This window comes from Caretta caretta, chromosome 3, assembly GCF_965140235.1.
Source record: "Caretta caretta isolate rCarCar2 chromosome 3, rCarCar1.hap1, whole genome shotgun sequence".
Classification (NCBI taxonomy): domain Eukaryota; kingdom Metazoa; phylum Chordata; order Testudines; family Cheloniidae; genus Caretta; species Caretta caretta.
This window is the reverse complement of record NC_134208.1, coordinates 207062230-207079494: the sequence shown is the minus strand read 5'-3', so window position 1 is coordinate 207079494 and position 17265 is coordinate 207062230. Positions and strand designations below refer to the sequence as shown.

Here is a 17265-nt window from a genome sequence, read left to right as displayed (position 1 = left end):
CGCAGATCGTGGGCTCCGAGAAAGGAGGAAACCGGGGGGCCCTAGGCAGAAATGCGCCTCCCCCTCCCCAGTAAAAGCAGGATACTTACAGGAGAGGGTCTCGGGGTAGGGTTTAGTCTCGCTGGCCTCTGGATTTTGATACTTTGAGCTAATTTGGAAGTGCCCCGCCGCTGCCACCAAACGATGCGTAAGAGCCCCAAGGACGCATAAATTAGGTGTCTCTACAGTGGCAGAGGACGGTCCTTGTAACCTCGTCTCCTAAGCTCCTTTTGGTGCTTGTGGAAGGGAGACCGGGGGGGTGGGACCAACCAACGGGCTCTTTCCCGGGGCGGGGGAAGGCAGCGGGCTGGGGGTTCCCCCTCGCCCTCGGCCCGCCCCGCCGCAGCCCAGCGCTGCGCGGGGACCTGTCCGGGCGCGCAGGGGCTGGAGCGGGGCGCAAGGTGAGGGGCGCAGTGGGGAGCGAACTGGATTTCCGCCCCTGGGCACTGCCGGTTGTTGGCTCCTTGGGGCTGTCGCTCCGCCCCCCAGTGTCTGTCGTAAACCTGGCGCCGGACTAAAATAAACCCAAGATAAGAGAGCTCAGGGCTCGCCTCCCTCCTCCTGCCTCTTGCGCGGCGAGCGCTCGGCTCCCCGGCGAGCTCCGGAGCCCCCCTCTCTTGGCGCAGCCAGCCGGCCGGAGGGGAGCCGGCAGCCGCCCGGGGCTGAGCCCCCGCCAGCTCCCCCGCTGCCCGGCGGCCGAGCCATGTCGCTGAGCCCCAAGCACACGACGCCCTTCTCCGTCACCGACATCCTGAGCCCCATGGAGGAGAGCTACAAGAAGTTCGGGGCGCTGGAGGGCGCCGGGCACCTGGGCTCCCCGCTGGGGGCTTATCGCCAGGCGCAGGGCGCGCAGGCGGCCCCGGCCATGCAACAACACGCCATGGGCGGCCACAACGGGGCGGCGGCCGGCGCCTACCACATGCCGCACGGCGTCTCCCAGTTCCCCCACAGCGCCGTGGGGGGCTACTGCAACGGGGGGCTCAGCAACATGGGCGAGCTGCCCGCCTACCCCGACAGCATGCGGAACAGCGCGGCGGCAGCCGCCAGCGGCTGGTACGGGGCCAACCCGGACCCCAGGTACTCCACAAGTAAGTGGGGCGCAGGCGGGGAGCCGGGGACACTGGGCTGGGGGGGGGGGTTCTGCCGGCAGGCAGGAAAGGCAGAAGGTTGGAGGCTCTGGGTACTCCACAGCCCCCGGGCTGAGACTTTCTTGTCTTGGGGAAGCCACAGGTCCTTACCCCAGATCACGCGAGGTAGGCATTGACCAGAGAAGCGGGACATAAATAGATAGATGGAGTGTGTGGAGATAGATAGATATGGAGATGGATGGGTGGAGTGTGTGTGGATAGATAGATAGATAGATAGATAGATAGATAGATAGATAGATAGATAGATAGATAGATAGATAGATAGATAGATAGATAGATGTGTCTAGGGGTGGATAGATGGACGGATGGAGTGTGTGGAGATAGATGTTTTATGGGGATGGATAGATGGATGGATGAAGTGAGTGTGGTGATAGACGGATAGATAGATGTGTATGGGGATGGATAGATGGGGTGTAAGAGGCTAGCATTTAGATCATTAGAGGCGTCTGGGGCTAGACAGACAGGGGTCTGTGGGACAGACAGACAGCGCCCTATGGGGATTAGATACAGCTGTTTCCCTTGCCCTGATGCACCCCACGCCCTTGCGATCCAGCCGAGGTTTCAGACCCGGTGGCTGGGGGGGCAGGTCCTCCCGCCAGCCCTGCCCCAGGCCCAGCTGGCCCTGCGCCCGCATGTGGTTGCCCTGCCCGCCCTGCTCCCTGCCAAGCGCAGAGCCAAGGCTCGCGGCTCCCGTCGGGCCGGCCTAGCTCTCAGCCTCCCCTCTGCTCAGTCTCTAGGTTCATGGGCCCCTCGGCCGGGATGAACATGGCCGGCATGGGCACCCTGAGCGGGATCGCCGAGGCGGCCAAGACCATGGCCCCTCTCCACGCGGCGCCCCGGCGGAAGAGGAGGGTGCTGTTCTCCCAGGCTCAGGTCTACGAGCTGGAGAGGCGGTTTAAGCAGCAGAAGTACCTGTCGGCGCCGGAGCGGGAGCACCTGGCCAGCCTGATCCACCTCACCCCGACGCAGGTCAAGATCTGGTTCCAGAACCACCGCTACAAGATGAAGCGGCAGGCGAAGGATAAGGCCACGCCGCAGCTCCAGCAGGAGACCAGCCTGTGCCAGCAGCCGCCCTCCCCGCGGCGGGTGCCCGTGCCGGTGCTGGTGAAGGACGGGAAACCCTGCCAGGGCAACCCCAGCAGCACCCCGGCGGCGCCCACCCAGCCGGCGCCCCAGGGCGCCTCCAGCGGGGGGCTCCCGGCGTCCAGCAGCGCCGCGCACCAGCAGGTCAGCTCGCTGAGCCAGGCCCCGGAGCTGGAGGAGATGTCGCCCAGCCCCCCCTCCCTCCACAGCCAGGTCGGCGGCATGGCCCAGATGGACACAGCCAACCTCGATTACAGCAGCAGCCTGGTCAACCCCAACCTGCTCTACAGCAGGACGTGGTAACGCGCGGGGGGGGGCTGCCTGGGACTGCCTGGGGAGCGGGCTGCAAACACCCCCCCCCCCCCCAGCCACCCACCCCAACAGTGATCGCGCCTGCGGCTTTCTTCCCCGTGAGTCCGTCCCTGGAGGGAAATATCTGCGCGCCTTCCTCCTCTCTCGTTGTCGTGGTTGATTTTATTTTATATGATTCGTGAATTAGGATGATGATGATTGTCTGGGATTGCAACGAAGTGCATCGCTCCGAGTGGCCAAAACTGCCGCGGACGGGGCGCGCCGCTGTGGACTTCTGCGGGGGTAGCTGAAAAGGCGGATGGAAAGTCTTGCACATTTGGGGGGGTGGGAGGAGGGGGAGCGGGAGGGGGAGGGGAAGGGGAGAAAGAACAAATCAAAGGGGCAAGGAAGCAAACAAGCAAAAAACTCTCCTTGCTTCAGGATATCTGAGGCCACTGCCGGGTACAGGTGAGGGCTTCCCTGATGACCGCCTGACTTCGGAGTCTGGGCTTTCGCTCTAGTTTAATGTGCGATTAGCCAAATTAAAAGGCGACGCAGCAGAGTGACAAGACTTCGTGTTTACCGCCATCAAGTCTCCGATTTTTATTTATTTATTTTTCTTTTTTTAGGCTAGTTAAAAACACAAAACCCCCAGTTGGTTGGTGTCTCTATCTTATAAACCAATTGAACGCGAACAATAAAGCTTTTGAAGTGCAACTTATCTGGCAGAATTAATTTTATCAGGGTGCCCCTTAAGTGCAATTTCATTATTATTTGATTGCAAGTAAATTGAATTGTAACTCAAGGTCGATGAGGCACATAGCAGTGCTAGCTGAGAACAGTTACTGCCATTTATGTGACAGGGAAAGTAACAATCAGATGGAGGAAAAAAGACTTGTATCATACCAGCTGAGGATATTTTTACAGAAGAGCTTTTGAACTTAGATGCTCAGATTTAAAAAAAAAACAAACAAAAAAGCATTGTTGTTGTTATTATTAATTATGATTATTTAGTAAGTACGTGGATGTATGTTGACAAACCAACCACCCCTCTCACTGCCTGTAAAATGTGACCCGTCCCACCCAGGAAAGATTGCAGGTTAAGTTAAACTAGACCGGATGAAATAAAGAAACCCAGAAAAAGTCCCCCAAAGTGTATTCCCTGCTCTTGGTATCCCAGTATAATGTCACCCGAAGCTAAATATTGTTGGTAGAAAGCCTTTAATCATTGCCAGCCGCGCCCCTACAGCTACGACCGAGGGGGAAATGAAGGAAGGTCCAGAACCTGCCACGGACAGCGGCCGACCCTCGAAAGGGACACCCGAGAGGCAGAAAGCTACGTACTAGGCTGAGTCTTTAAAAAATTAAAAATCAAGGAAATTAACAAGGAAAATAAATTACAGCAACGTGTTTTCTTCCTCCCGCCTCTTCCCGAATACAAAAAAAAAAAAAAAAATACAGAGAAATTCAATAAACCGTTGACTTTTTCAGCAATTTTTCATAATATAAGAAATCGCAGTCGCTCACAAAAAAATTCTGCTTCCGTTTTCGTTGTACAAAAGAGGGGTTTTGCCTCTTCATACAGCAATTTTTGTTCCAAGCTGATCTTTACCTGTCACTTCAGAGAACCATAAATATTTTCTTCTCTCGAAGAAGTGAGGGTGATTCGGTTCCATTATATGACGTAGGTCTATTTAGGGGGTTTTATTTGATCTTTTATTTATTTAGACACTAGTATGTTTTGGGTGTTCGATACGGAAACTCAAGGTACAGAATGATTTAATTAAATAAATCGCGACTGGAGTTAAATGCACTCAAAGCAATTTGTGTTATTTAATTAATGCAAATAAATGGAATATCAGTAACCAGGTGTGCTTCATAAATTATCAGAACAAATAAGTGGAATCTATGCTCCACTAAAGAGATATAACCTCAACATGAGAGATTTTGGAGTTTATGATGTTTTTACTGAATGTTTTGGGTCTATTTTTAATCGAACTATTTCTATACCTCCTTGGATGTTTGGGGGGTGGGCGGAGGGGAGTGGGTGGTTTGGCTTACATATTTTTGATCTAATATTTTAACTGAATTTTTTATCATCTGCTTTTTTTCCTTCAACATTTTTGGTCTACATTTATAGCCAAGAGATTTTATAATCTGCTTCGCGCTCCCTCCCCCTTTAAATAATTTGGGTATAACATCCTCCATGAGTGTTCGGCCAAAGGGATACTTTTAAACGTTTAGGAAAAGTTATTTTGTGATTTAATCGCGAGTATTTCAAAAAGAAGTAATTTTCGGATTCCTCCGGAGGTACGCAAACAATCAAACTGTCTGAGGAATAAATGGCCGGAACTATCGACCCGTAGAATGGTCTCTGGGGGGGAAATATACATATAACTGGAAGGATTTGCAAATAACATAAAGGTGTCTGCTTGTGAATGCAGTGAAAGGATATGGAAAATTCTTGTTATTTTGGTCAATGTACGAATTCGCTTCCGAGACTGAAAATTGGTTTAAGAGTTTATCGTTTAATATAGGAGGGTACTATTTCAATTTAAGATACTCATGATTTATTTGAGAAGGAAGATACATGTTTAAACAACATCTGGGGAAACAGATTCGATAGATACAGATCTATATAATCAGTAACATTTTGCAAGCCTGAGTTTTTCCTCTTGGAACAAAAAAGCTTTGTTGACATCAAGCAATGCTGTGGAGAAAGGGAGCAGATTGAAACCTTTAGGAGAATGTGACCTTCTTCAACATTTCCCGGTTAAAATAGAGATGTCAGGACTTTATTATAATGGAGAAAAGAGACGACAGAAAGAAACAATCCGTTGTCACCGTGCGATAGGGCTGACTACGCATAATGTTTCGCTTGCAGCTTCCAGTGAAATGAGAAGGAAATATAAAGCGATTACCTTTTCTCGACATGTAACAGAGGGGAATAGGTTTATGTAAAAAAAAAAATCAATTCTGGGTCGGGGTGTGTGTGTGTGTACATACATCCAAACACACACCGAGCATATTCTGACTCGGTGATGAGACAGATGGAGCAGACTACTTGTCCATCATCCCTGAAATGTAGATGATTGAATCCGATTCCTGAGTGTGTGTGTGTTTCGGGGGGGGCTTTCTAGCAGAGACAAAGGTGGGCGAGGTAATATGTTTATTGGCCCAACTTCTGCTGGCGAAAGGGAGAAGCTTCCGAGCTCCCACACAGGGCTCTTCTGCAGAGCCCAGAGAAGTTGGCCCGGCGATTGGCCTCCCGCACCTTGTACCATACGGGGAACGCGTGTGCCTGCCTCAAAGTTAGCGGCCTCCACGCTTCAGCCTTCCCCCGCCGTTGAGCTGCATTTTCTGGTCAGTCGCCGTCGGGGTTCCTTTGGCAACTGGGGCTTCCCAGGCCTGTAGTCCGAATACCCAGGCGCGGACGAGGTGCAGCTCATTAACTGGAGAGGAGGAGAAGGCTCTTCACCGAGAGCCAAGCGGGAAAGGGTCTCAGAGGAACAAAGCCCCCTCCCTCCCCCGCCCCGGAAGTTTAGGGTGGCCCAGCGGCGACTGAAAGGCTTCCTTGGGCTACCCCCGCAGGTCCGGCCGGCTCCGAGCTCTGGGAAGAGCCTTGAAGTCGACGCGGCTAAGGCGGCGAGCGGGCAGGTAGGCGTGAAACAAACCAAAAAAACCATCCCACCCCCCTTCTTCGTCCCAGAGCGTGCCCTGCGCGCTTGGGGCCAGGGCAGAGCTACAGACCCGGCTCTTTGCTTTGAGTCTCTCCTCGCGCCGGATTAGGGTGTTTTAACCTTCTTCTTTTTTTTTTGGCGAGGCAATCCCCAGCCACGCCGGGCAGAAATTCAGCTTGGTTTGGTAGCACGCGAAGCCCCAGGTGGAGCTGACTAGAGGGGAATTGGGAGTGAAAAGCCAAGCGCTGGATTTGGAGATCTGGACGTTCCGCTCCATTGCTAATTACTGCCCCCGTCTCTGTTTTCCTTTCAGAAAGGGAGACGCAGCCGGCTCTTACGCCCTGTGCTTGCTACCGCTCCTGTAAGGAAGTCACGGGGAGATTTGGGTCCATCCTGGCTCTGGCCTTACCCCCCACGCGGTATAGCCTAGCGCGCTGGGTGCCCCGAGGCAACACGTAGGTTAGTTGGTACGTGCTGTGCCCAGCCAGGCGAGGGGGACCCGGGCTGCTGCCAGGCCTGGCCAAGGGGTTATGAACGATCGCGAGCAGCCGGCTGCAGAGAAAAGGAAAGTCCCCCCTTCCCCCACTCTCGGCCTCCAGGGACTGGTCCTGCCTAGTGTCCCCACTTTAAAGGACTTTTTTTAGCCACAGAAGCGCCAGACCCTGGCATCAGGTGGAATCCAGAGGCCTGTGAGCTCAGTGGCAGGGCTCCCACGGCTGCCATGTGGGCCTGCATGCGGGCTGGGCGAGGAGAGGATGCGATTTCAAGCCCGCCGCAGGCACCGGGAGTTTTCATCCGGCAAGGGCGATCGGCGCTGGCTCACCGAGGGGGGTTCCCAGCGAGAATTTCCTCCAGGCTGCGCTCGCAGAGAGGTTCCCGCAGAACAGGTCGTTTGCGGAAATAATTAAATGGCAGCAAACGCTGTTTTTAGAGGAGCGAGGCAGGAACTGGGCGCCCTGCAGTGGAGTCTTTCCCCGCCCGGTGTGAACGGTCAAGCTCCGTCTAAATCACAACGCCGGTTTACACCAGCCCGATCCTGCCCCGCTGGCAGTGCTGTTGCGCTTTCCCGGTTGATTTCAGTGGCTCTGGGGTCATTGCGTTTTATGAAGGCGGCTTTGCACAGGGCTGCTCCCCCCGCGCGTTTCTTGTGAGGACCCGACAGAGAAATCGGTAGATAAGGGTCACCTGCCTGTCAACCCACCAGTGCCCCAAGCCCCTGCAGCCGCTGTCCCCCTTGGCCGACCGACAGCCGGGTTGAGAACCATTCCCTCCAGCAAGGCAAAGACGGGCTGGGAAAGGCCAAGCCCTGGGGCACGGACCTGCTCCCTTTGTTTCAGTGAATCCATGGAAGGGGGGTGAGAAAGGGGCCTGAGGAGCATTGAGGGAGGGAAGTTGACCGGCAGCCCTCGGCCACACTGGACCCTGCACCAGCGTCCCCACTACAGATCCAGGGGCTGTTCGAAGGAGGGAGCAAGAGCAGCCCTTTGTTCCTCCAAAGCCCAGCTCCCCTCCCTCCTGAGTCCCCTCCGCCTCTCATTTCCCCTCCCTGCTGCTGGCTCCCTCAAGATCCACCCCAGGGGCTCCATCAATGTCTTTCTCCCCACCCCCCAGGCTGGGAGCAGAAAGTTTAGAAACTAGACCAACTCAACGAAATGCAGGGAGAAAGGTGCGGTTTTAATGATGCCAGGACTGGCCCAGGGTTATGAGCGATTATAAGCAACCGCTTGCAGAGAAAAGGAAAGTCTTTCCCACCGCCTCCCAAGGACTTTTTTGTTTTTTAAGCCACAGACACACCAGACCCTGGTTGGAGTCTGTGTAAACATGTTCCTATCTGTTCTCAACATCCCCTCAGGAGCAAGTAATCCTGAAAGATTCCAGCCCTGAAATGGTGCTAAAACCAGTTCTCCAAACCCCTCTTCCTCCACCAAAGTTGGTACTGCTAACGTGTTAGCCTATTTCTTTAAGCATCAGGAGGATGCCAGAGCAGAATGGGCGATGTGCATTCTAGGACCTCATGCACTATACAGCTAGTATATGGAATCTCACCCAGTAATTCCTGCAACGGAGGGAATTATTCTTCCCTAAGTCAAACTGATTTTGGCAGGAATAAATCTGAGTTACATCCCTCCCCTGAAATCCTTATTAAAGAATGCACTCTTCCTTTGCCAAACCCAGACATGCAATTGCACACAGGCTAACTGCCCGCACAATAACTGCACTCACAATTTTGATGCTTGCAGACAACTGGCCATTTGCACTCACCCCACACACTAACCCTATGTGTTCATGCAATTGTAAGGACATGCCAAATAAATGACCTTCTGAAAGTCACACCAATACTCCAACTGCACTATCAAATTATATATTTGAATAATTATGCTTAGCAGGAAATAAAGACACTTTTCTGAAGGGGTTAGAGAGAAGCTGCAATGCACAGAACAAACAACAGAAAGTAAGTATACACACAACTGCAATAATTTGCTACAAACACCAGAAATTCCTGACCTACACTAGGTGTGAAAAATGCAAAGCCCAGGTACAAAGGTGCATTCAGTTTCCATTTGCAGGATGTTTATTCTAGGGCATTTGATTTTAGCTGTCAGTCACATTTGAAAAGGATAAACAAAGGACACATTTTGTTTAGATTTGATGTTAAAAACACCCATACACAGGGGGAGTGCTTTGAGAATGCCTGTATGTATGAAAATTCAGTTTCACTGCTGCTCCTGTTCCGTTCAACACACCATTTTAACGTAATGCACTATAGGCCACTGCAATCTGATGGCATACATCCGTTTCTAACAGTAGGACTACTTTTCAAATCACAATGAAGTATTCTGCTCCATCCCCAATCACTTGCAAATGAATCGAGGTTCATGATTTCTTCCATTCAAGGTTACGTGGGTCTGGTCTTTTTTCCTGATATTTGAGTATTAACATTTGTGCCCTTGAAGGAGGACGCCGCTTAACTGCCTATATCAGATGGTCCAGGAGAGACAATTTCTTATAACCTTGTGTAAGAGTTAAAAAATACTTACATAGCAAAAGGCTACAGTTACGCACACATACATGTGCATATTAAAGAAAAATATAAAATGAGATACTTAGAGATATTGCATCCGTTTTTCAATAGTTTACTTAACCTGATGGTGTATGTTAGGAGCAGAGAACTGTTTACTTTTTTAAGGGCAAACTAAAAGGTTTAGAGTCTTTTAAAAATACAGATGTTTATAAAGGAGGATTTTCCAAGCTATTAATTAATACCAAACAAAGAAAGATGTGCATATGCATTTAGATAAAAACTACACAAATATTCTAGAAGAAAGAGTCATAAGCCACTTAATACTAGTGCACATTTTCAAAAGCCACTTCATAGGGCAGTCAAGTAAAAACAGAATATTTCAATATTCAATACACTGAATACAAACCCCTTTGAAAATTACTAAGAAATACACCCATATACTAGCCAGCTAATGGTTGGTTAACCTTTGTATGAAAACGTGATTTTCTGTAAAATATCTGTTAATTTCATATTCTACCAGGTAAAAGGCATAAAAGAGCAAGAACACACCAGACAAAAGTTGAAATATTTTTACTTACAAGTCCAGAAATCAAACTCGAGAGACAAATACATCAATGAAATGTTATTAAAAAGAATACGGACAAAAGCGTGTCTTTAAACATTGTGTTTTTTAGATTACCTGCTGTGCCTACCTTCACAGCTAATAAAACCCTATTTCTAGGCATTCTTTAAAAATCAGTATCTATTTTTGGGCTCTTATGTTGTGAACTAAAGGATGTTTTGATTTGCAATTGACAGGCATATGCAATTTATGCTTAGCTAGTAAGAAAGGCAGAACAGTACTCCTACTTCATGAAATGTCTCTCTCAAGCACATAAGTGCTTTACGTCTTCTCCAGTATAGTTTCAAAGCAACATAAAAACCCTTCCCCCCCCCAAAAAAAAATCTTATCAGTAAGAAATATACACAGTTAAAACACATATTGCAGTTTAAAAACTACTAGTACATTTCTTAAAGATGCCTTATTTCCACAGCTATTGTAAAAACAGGTTTTGATGACAGAAGACTTCAAGAGTCTAATTCCAGTTGTATCTTCCAGAGGGAGGTGGCAAAGGGTAGGGCCTCCCGGGGCCATATCCCTGCAAACAAACAAAAGCAAGGGTTTATTTTCTGGATTACTGTCACAATAAACAAGTTAGCCTAGCTTCAGACTCCATGCAAAACTGAAACAATACAGCCTTTACACAGAAAGATATCAAAGAAAGAGCTAAACATCTCTTAATAGTGTTTACAAATGCTCTCCTGGATACACACACTTCAGCTTCTACACATGGAGTGAGTTCTGTGCAACACCAACCTCACACTTCCATGTGTGTTGGAAAAGATTTAATAATCCTAAACGAGAAAGCAAAAAGTCAAAAGGCAGCACTGAGGGTGATTTGAGCTGCAGAAGTAACTGCTAACCTTTTGCTTTCAGTAATAGTGGAATTTAAAAGGTGCAAAATGAAAACAAGGGCAGGATTTGAAAAGCAAACTTTGTAAATCCATGAAGTAAACGAGGCTCTGCCATTATGTATATATAGACACTCACGTGTGCGCACACATTTTACACTAATAGTGGAAAGTAGAATACCTTCAGCATGCACAGTAAGGGTATGCTTTGACACCTAGGATACTTCTATCCTAGTTAGGCTTCATCTTAACCTATCCATTATGATTAACTTATACAGTGTTTTGTCTTTATTTCGATTTCATTTACATAAAAGTACAAGTCTGTATATTTTAGCTGTAGACAACTGATCTTCTGCCAAAGCAAAAACCAGATACATGAGACTTTTCTTGTTAGATGCATTTCTGTTGTGCTGGCTTCTTGCAGGCATCCATTCTGTTTTAAAGAGCATTTTAAATACTAGGTGACATGATAGCAATGCATGTCAACTGACTGAGTACTGAGAGTACAAAAGACTTCAAGTAAAGTGGTTACCGCTTTAGATATAAATTTGTATTTAATTTAGTTGCCACACCCAATATATCAGATTCATGGTGATAAGTTTATCTGAGGGGAATTTAGAGAAGTCAACTTGAATCTCCCTCCAAACTGAAAATGTGGTGCCTACCATTAATCAATAATTACCAATAATCCCAAACTTTACCATAGGAGGTCAAAGGAAAGTTGCAGAGGGAGGATGAGTATCCAATTTTCCAGCCTGATTTCAATGCTCTCCCCTCCCCCAAGCCCTGAGAATACCTCATTCCTTTTTTATTTATCATCACAACTGCTCATATTGTGGACTGGGGCAATTATGCATATATTCTTTGCTTTCAAGTTTCTTGGTGAAGATGCATTTTAAGTAATTCCATTAGAGATTTCCAGAACTGACCCTGTCAATACACATCTTTTCGCAAAGTTCAGCCATTATACTTAAAAAGTGTGGTGTAGATGAAGAAGGTTCTGGTATGGTTTAACAAACCAGTGTAGACAGAATCACACTATGTTAAAAGATGTGACAGCCCAGTCAGTGCCCCAGGCTAGAATCCACACAATCTGATCTCCTCTACACAGGCCAAATAGTGTTAAAACATGGCTTGTCTACAGCAGAGTTTCACAGCCATTCCTGAGCATTTTAAACTTTGCTAACAGGCCTATACCTGATAAGCCCACTTCTTTCCTACCATACTCCAAACCAGAGAAGCAGCTTGAGCTAAAGACATTACCAGACTGATCTTTAAAGCTTTGTGACAAGGTCCTTAGTTCAAGGAAAGATCCCACTGTTGCTAATACAGGTTCAGCTGAACTAGTGTAGAGTTAGGAGCACTAGGGTAGATCACCTGCTGGCTGCAGGTGTTTCAGCATCATGTAATCCTGCAAAACTAAGAGACATGAGAATGGAAATGGTGTTGGCAGCTGACAGGCTGCCTCCCTGGGGCTCCTATCACTGATTCAGCTGAATCAGCCTTGGCTACAGTGGGAATTTTATCAAGAATTTCCCTAGGGCAGAGATGGCCAAAGCAGCTTCGTTGTTGTCACACACTTTGGTTGATGCCACATTTGAAATGTTCATTACAAAAATTACATCTTCTTGAAATGGGGCTATTTAAACATGCTTACCAGAGGCTCCCACAAATGTATATTATGCTGGTATGTGTCTGTGTGTGTGTATATATGTTATGAGTTGCTTTAAAGAATAGCCACAGTACAAGTCATCAACTCATTTATAGATCATTCAAGTAAAAATGACCCACTGTAATAGAGAAGGGAAACATGATGCGGCGAAAAAGCCATAGCAGGAAATTCACACTAGCAAGCACTAAATGACAACTGTCCAATGATCTTAATAGGCTTATTAGAGAGACAAGGTGGGTAAGATAATATCTTTTATTGGACCAACTTCTGTTGGTGAGAGAGAAACTTCTGAGCCTCAGAACTCTTCTTCAGGTCTGGGGAAGCTACTTAGAGAGTCATGGCTAAATACAGGATCAAACAGATGTTTAGCATAAGTGGTTAGCACATACAAGTTGATCCAATAAAAGATATTACCTCACCCACCTTGTCTCTCTAATAACCTGGGATTGACACCACTCCAACAATATTGCATATTGAATAGACTTGTAGGTTAACAAAATGGAATTTTCAGAATTAAGTGCATAATTTTATCATTAGACACTGAAATGTAAGTTTGTATCCAAGCAATTATCCCAGCAAAGCAGATATGGATATTGACTCATCGTTGTATTACTCGTTTTACACTGGCATAACACTGAATCCAATGAAGTTACTTCAATTTTACTGTGGTGTAAGGCAGATTTAATGCAACTGATTCATCAGTATCAGGTTCCCAATTAAATGGGTTTTATTTTATATTTATAAAATGGGAAAAACAAGAAGATTGGGTAGTTATCCAGCATGTGGGGTACAGGCCAGAACTTATCCTTCTGATAATAACCATATCCTACAGCTGGGAGCGGGGGAATACGAGAAACTACTTTAAAAATTAACAAAAATAAGGAGGAAAGTATCTTCAAGTTTCATAGCTTTCAGCCACATTGCGGGGGGGGGGGGGGGTGTGTGCATCTGTGCATCCTGGTGCGTTACCCATTTATTGGGAAAATGGAGAACGTGTGCATGTGTGGGGAGAAGGGGTTCGATATGCTGTCGTTTTTGGTTGTTTATTAAATTTATATTGTACTTTTTAAATGATGGCAAGACCACCTCAGGTTTGAATATGAACTCTCTAATGTTTGCTAACTTAAATCTAAATAAGTAACTTTAGTGTGTGTGCGCGACTGTGCGTGTGTAGGGGAGAGAGGCGTGGCAGAATTCAATTTGCTTTTTAATAATTTCAACAGATAACACTGACGATATTTAAGCTTTTTCCCCCCTTTTTATCAATTTAAATGTTCACAGTTGAATGAAATTATGGGGCACTCATACAACTTAATGACAGAGTTTATATTCAAAAAATTAAAGTTTTATAACTTAATATAAATCAGGGATTCTCAAACTGGGGGTCGGGACCCCTCAGAGGGTCGCGAGGTTATTACATGGGGGATCACGAGCTGTCAGCCTCCACCCCAAACCCCACTTTGCCTCCAGCATTTATAATGGGGTTAAATATATAAAAATGTGTTTTTAATTTATAAGGGGGGGGTCGCACTCAGAGGCTTGCTATGTGAAAGGGGTCACCAGTACAAAAGTTTGAGAACCAGTGATATAAATTGTCGTCACTACGTGTCAAAAATATACAAAGTAAATATCCTTTAAATCCAACTCCAGAAAGCTCTCCAGCAGCATTTTTTATTTTGCCTCGCTGTAAGTTTTGATCATCACTGATGGAAATATTTTATTCATCTGTTTGTATGTCTACAGTGAAATGAACCGTTACCGACAGTTACCAATGAAAACTGAATCCTTCCAAGACTAGCTAGCTACACACATGCTTACACGTGTGCACTTTTGGCTATTAGGGTCTAGTAGCCCAATACTTTCCAGTCTAAGTCAAATCAGTATCTTTCAGCAAAAAGAAAAAAATTCTAACTATAGATATTCTAAATTTAGGGGTTTGATATGTCCTTCAATTCACCTATGAGGATGTGTTAAAGACAAACCCCTAAAACAGAACCACGTTAAGATTCAAAACAAAACAGAAGATTTTACTTGGCAGAAACATTTGCGGTGAGTATTTTCCCTTTTCCCATAACACAGATACTGCACAAGTGACCCAGAAGAAAACAACGTACAATCACACAGTGCTTTATTACCTGTCTTCCTCTATCCATTCGATCATCAGGTCTGTGGGGGTAATTCATTGGTCCACCTAGTCCTTGGTACTGATTTTGCTGGAATGCTGCACCCTGGGATTGTAGCATGCGGTTCCAAGATAGAAGAGGGGCAGCCCCAGAATTTCTGTGTAAAGAACATGTGTATTATAGCATGTTATTAATGTATATATAATGTCACATTACAAAACCCAACTTCTTATAGACGTATAATAAATGGTTCGATTTGCTTAAGCACAGATCTATTGTGTTAATTGCATAGCCATATTACAATCTACGGGAGCTACAAGTGCCTCTAAATGATTTGGCCCACACTCTGTAAGGAAGAAGCCCTGCACAATTTTAACTATCAGACCATGTTTACACACTGCTTCACTCTCAAACATACTAAGGTGAAGAAACAGATGCTTTTGAAAGAATGAAAATTTAATTTTGCAGAGTCAGGGATTTTTTGAACTCCCTAGAAGGATTTTGCTCATCCTGTATTTTAGAGACAGGTTTGCCAGTCTGTTTGAAGTGACTGCCAATGTAGATTTGAAACAAAACGTCACTGCGTTAGCTAAATGTAACACACTATCCAAAGAGTAAATGTGCAACACAGGAGAATGAAGCTTTATTTTCTAAATGTCCAGACTTTGTGGGAGTCCATTCTTTCTAGTTAATTGCAGGTTGTAAATGAATTCTTACTGCCGAGTATTTTGAATCTAGGGTAGGGGCCTTGGCTGTTTTTTCCCATCCATTATTCTGCTCAATATGTCAGAAGGTCTGATCGGGAAGAAACCTTTTCAAGTTCTATTGATGCAGTTTTCAATTGACCATGGTGACCTAGCAACATAAGCACTAATTGGCATGGACTGACTGACATTTGCTGTACAGTTTATATGGGAACACAAATTCAACATCTATTTTAACCTAGTTTCTCATCCTAGATTACTAGCAGCAAGAAATATTTTATTGCCTTTAAGTAGCTAGTCTAAAATTACAAATATAAAACAGGCAGATCCAATCCTTGTTTTATTACAAATATTAATAAAAATAATATAGCCATATACTGCTTAGGACATGATCTCTCCAATGCTAGAGAATTCAAAATCCATATTTTCTGCAGAGAACACACCACAGTGTGTTGAGGGGAAAGAGAATTAATTAGAAAATTAGATATTATTCACCACAATTCATACACAAATCCTGTAAATTTAAATCTGTTTTGGTTACTGTTCAACATGTGTACATTGATATTCTATTATGATCTCTGAGCAAAGGAGGAAAGTAATTAGCCTAAAATATCAAAATATTGGACAACTGATGTATGGGGTAACCGTTTAATTTTAAAATTGATTGTAATAACACTAACTTCAGTATTACTTCCCTTGTCTTTGAAAAACCCGGGGCTGGATCCATTTGATTAAAGATACTAAAAGTCATCCCTGCCAGAACTCTACCAAAGTCAATGAAGTGACACCGAGGCTGAATTTGGCCTACTCTATTCAAGCAAGCACTCAGGGTTTTAAATAAGGTGATCACATTCTCCTTCTTGAAGTTTATACAAGCATATTACACATAGCCACCTGTAAGACAGCTGAAAGATCAGTGTAGGGCTTACTGAGGGAAGGACTGGTGGGGGTAGAGAACGTTTTAATGTGCTTTAATGTGAACTTCACTGATAGGAATGGGGACATAAGTCTATATTAAGCCAATGCACTGATCATGGCAAGCTGTTTCTGAGAACCCAAAACACAAAAAGGTAAATATAACAAGATGGGGGAAAAGTACATATTTAAAGAGGGGCTTTCATGTTTAAATTCCTATTCCCATTCATTTTAGGTTTACATTGTAAAAACTGCATTATGTTTACTTTGTCTGGCCAGATTTTAAGAACAGTTATGATGTCCAAAGCCTAGGCAATGAGAACTCTTACTGTCCACAGAGACAAAAGGACAAGATTCCTAGTATGAAGTATGACTCTTTCATGCTGAATGCATAGTTGGCACTTACAAGCAATATGCAAAATGATATTTACTGAAACAGAACTAAATGTTGCACAGAAGCAAAACCTTAATTACTGCTGAATTATACACCCCTTTTACCTATTTTTTGTCTCAAACAACAGACAATGCATTCATAAAACGTTATCTGAAACATTTACTAGTCAGGCCAATACTGTAATTATTTAAAATCAATGGCAGGATGAATTAAGCACTCCAGATCACCTAACACTCGTGCGGAAATATTCCTTTTGCTTAAATACATGTTCAGCAATATTTTTATTTTACATTTCAAGGAAATAATATCCTCCCCTTAAGGCAAAACACTGGATTCAAAATATGTCTTGGTATTTTGTCAGATAAATCATAGTGGCGATAGCAGAAAATTCCATCAAAGTACTATGAACATTAAGTAGCATGAGCTTTGGTTTTCATTAACTAACAATCCCTTGATTTCAGTAAGTTTGTCAACATTTCCATTATAAAGTCACTACGCCACAAAAGTCTATGTAGGCATAGGCTTCTGTAAGGTCTCTCCTAATAAAATTGTCAAAACAGATTCCATTTAAATGAATGTTTAAATTCTATACAAATGCCAAGGGACTGTGGTTAAAATGCATTTGTGCTTTTGTAACTCAAGGTGATCTTAAATAAGGAGTTAAAATTATTCAGGCAGTCAGTGCATAACATGAATTTGGAGTATTTAACTCCCCCCAAAACCATCCCAAGCAGTGATTAAA

General features: G+C 45.3%; 2 protein-coding genes across 2 annotated transcripts in view; one reads left to right on the top strand and one right to left on the bottom strand.

Annotated features, from left to right (window-relative positions):
* Positions 1-517: 517 nt before the first annotated feature.
* Positions 518-2887, top strand: NKX2-4 (NK2 homeobox 4). The gene is made up of 2 exons (XM_048846264.2): positions 518-1127; positions 1918-2887. Exons 1-2 carry the CDS (start codon positions 743-745, stop codon positions 2571-2573), a joined length of 1041 nt encoding a protein of 346 aa, XP_048702221.1. The 5' UTR covers positions 518-742; the 3' UTR covers positions 2574-2887.
* A 6931-nt stretch (positions 2888-9818) lies between these two features.
* The window catches only part of XRN2 (5'-3' exoribonuclease 2), an 85678-nt gene continuing 78231 nt past the window's right edge, over positions 9819-17265 (bottom strand). Inside the window, exons 29-30 of the mRNA XM_048842425.2 lie at positions 14523-14667; positions 9819-10402 (exon numbers count right to left, since the gene is read on the bottom strand). Of these exons, the coding sequence (XP_048698382.1) occupies positions 10340-10402; positions 14523-14667 (208 nt within the window). The 3' untranslated portion in view covers positions 9819-10339. The remainder of the gene's footprint in view (positions 10403-14522; positions 14668-17265) is intronic.

Coding starts and splice junctions, on each gene's coding strand:
- NKX2-4 (XM_048846264.2), top strand. CDS start 743: ATGTCGCTGAGCCCCAAGCACACGACGCCCTTCTCCGTCACCGACATC. Junction 1,128..1,917: donor GGACCCCAGGTACTCCACAA/GTAAGTGGGGCG, acceptor CCCTCTGCTCAG/TCTCTAGGTTCATGGGCCCC.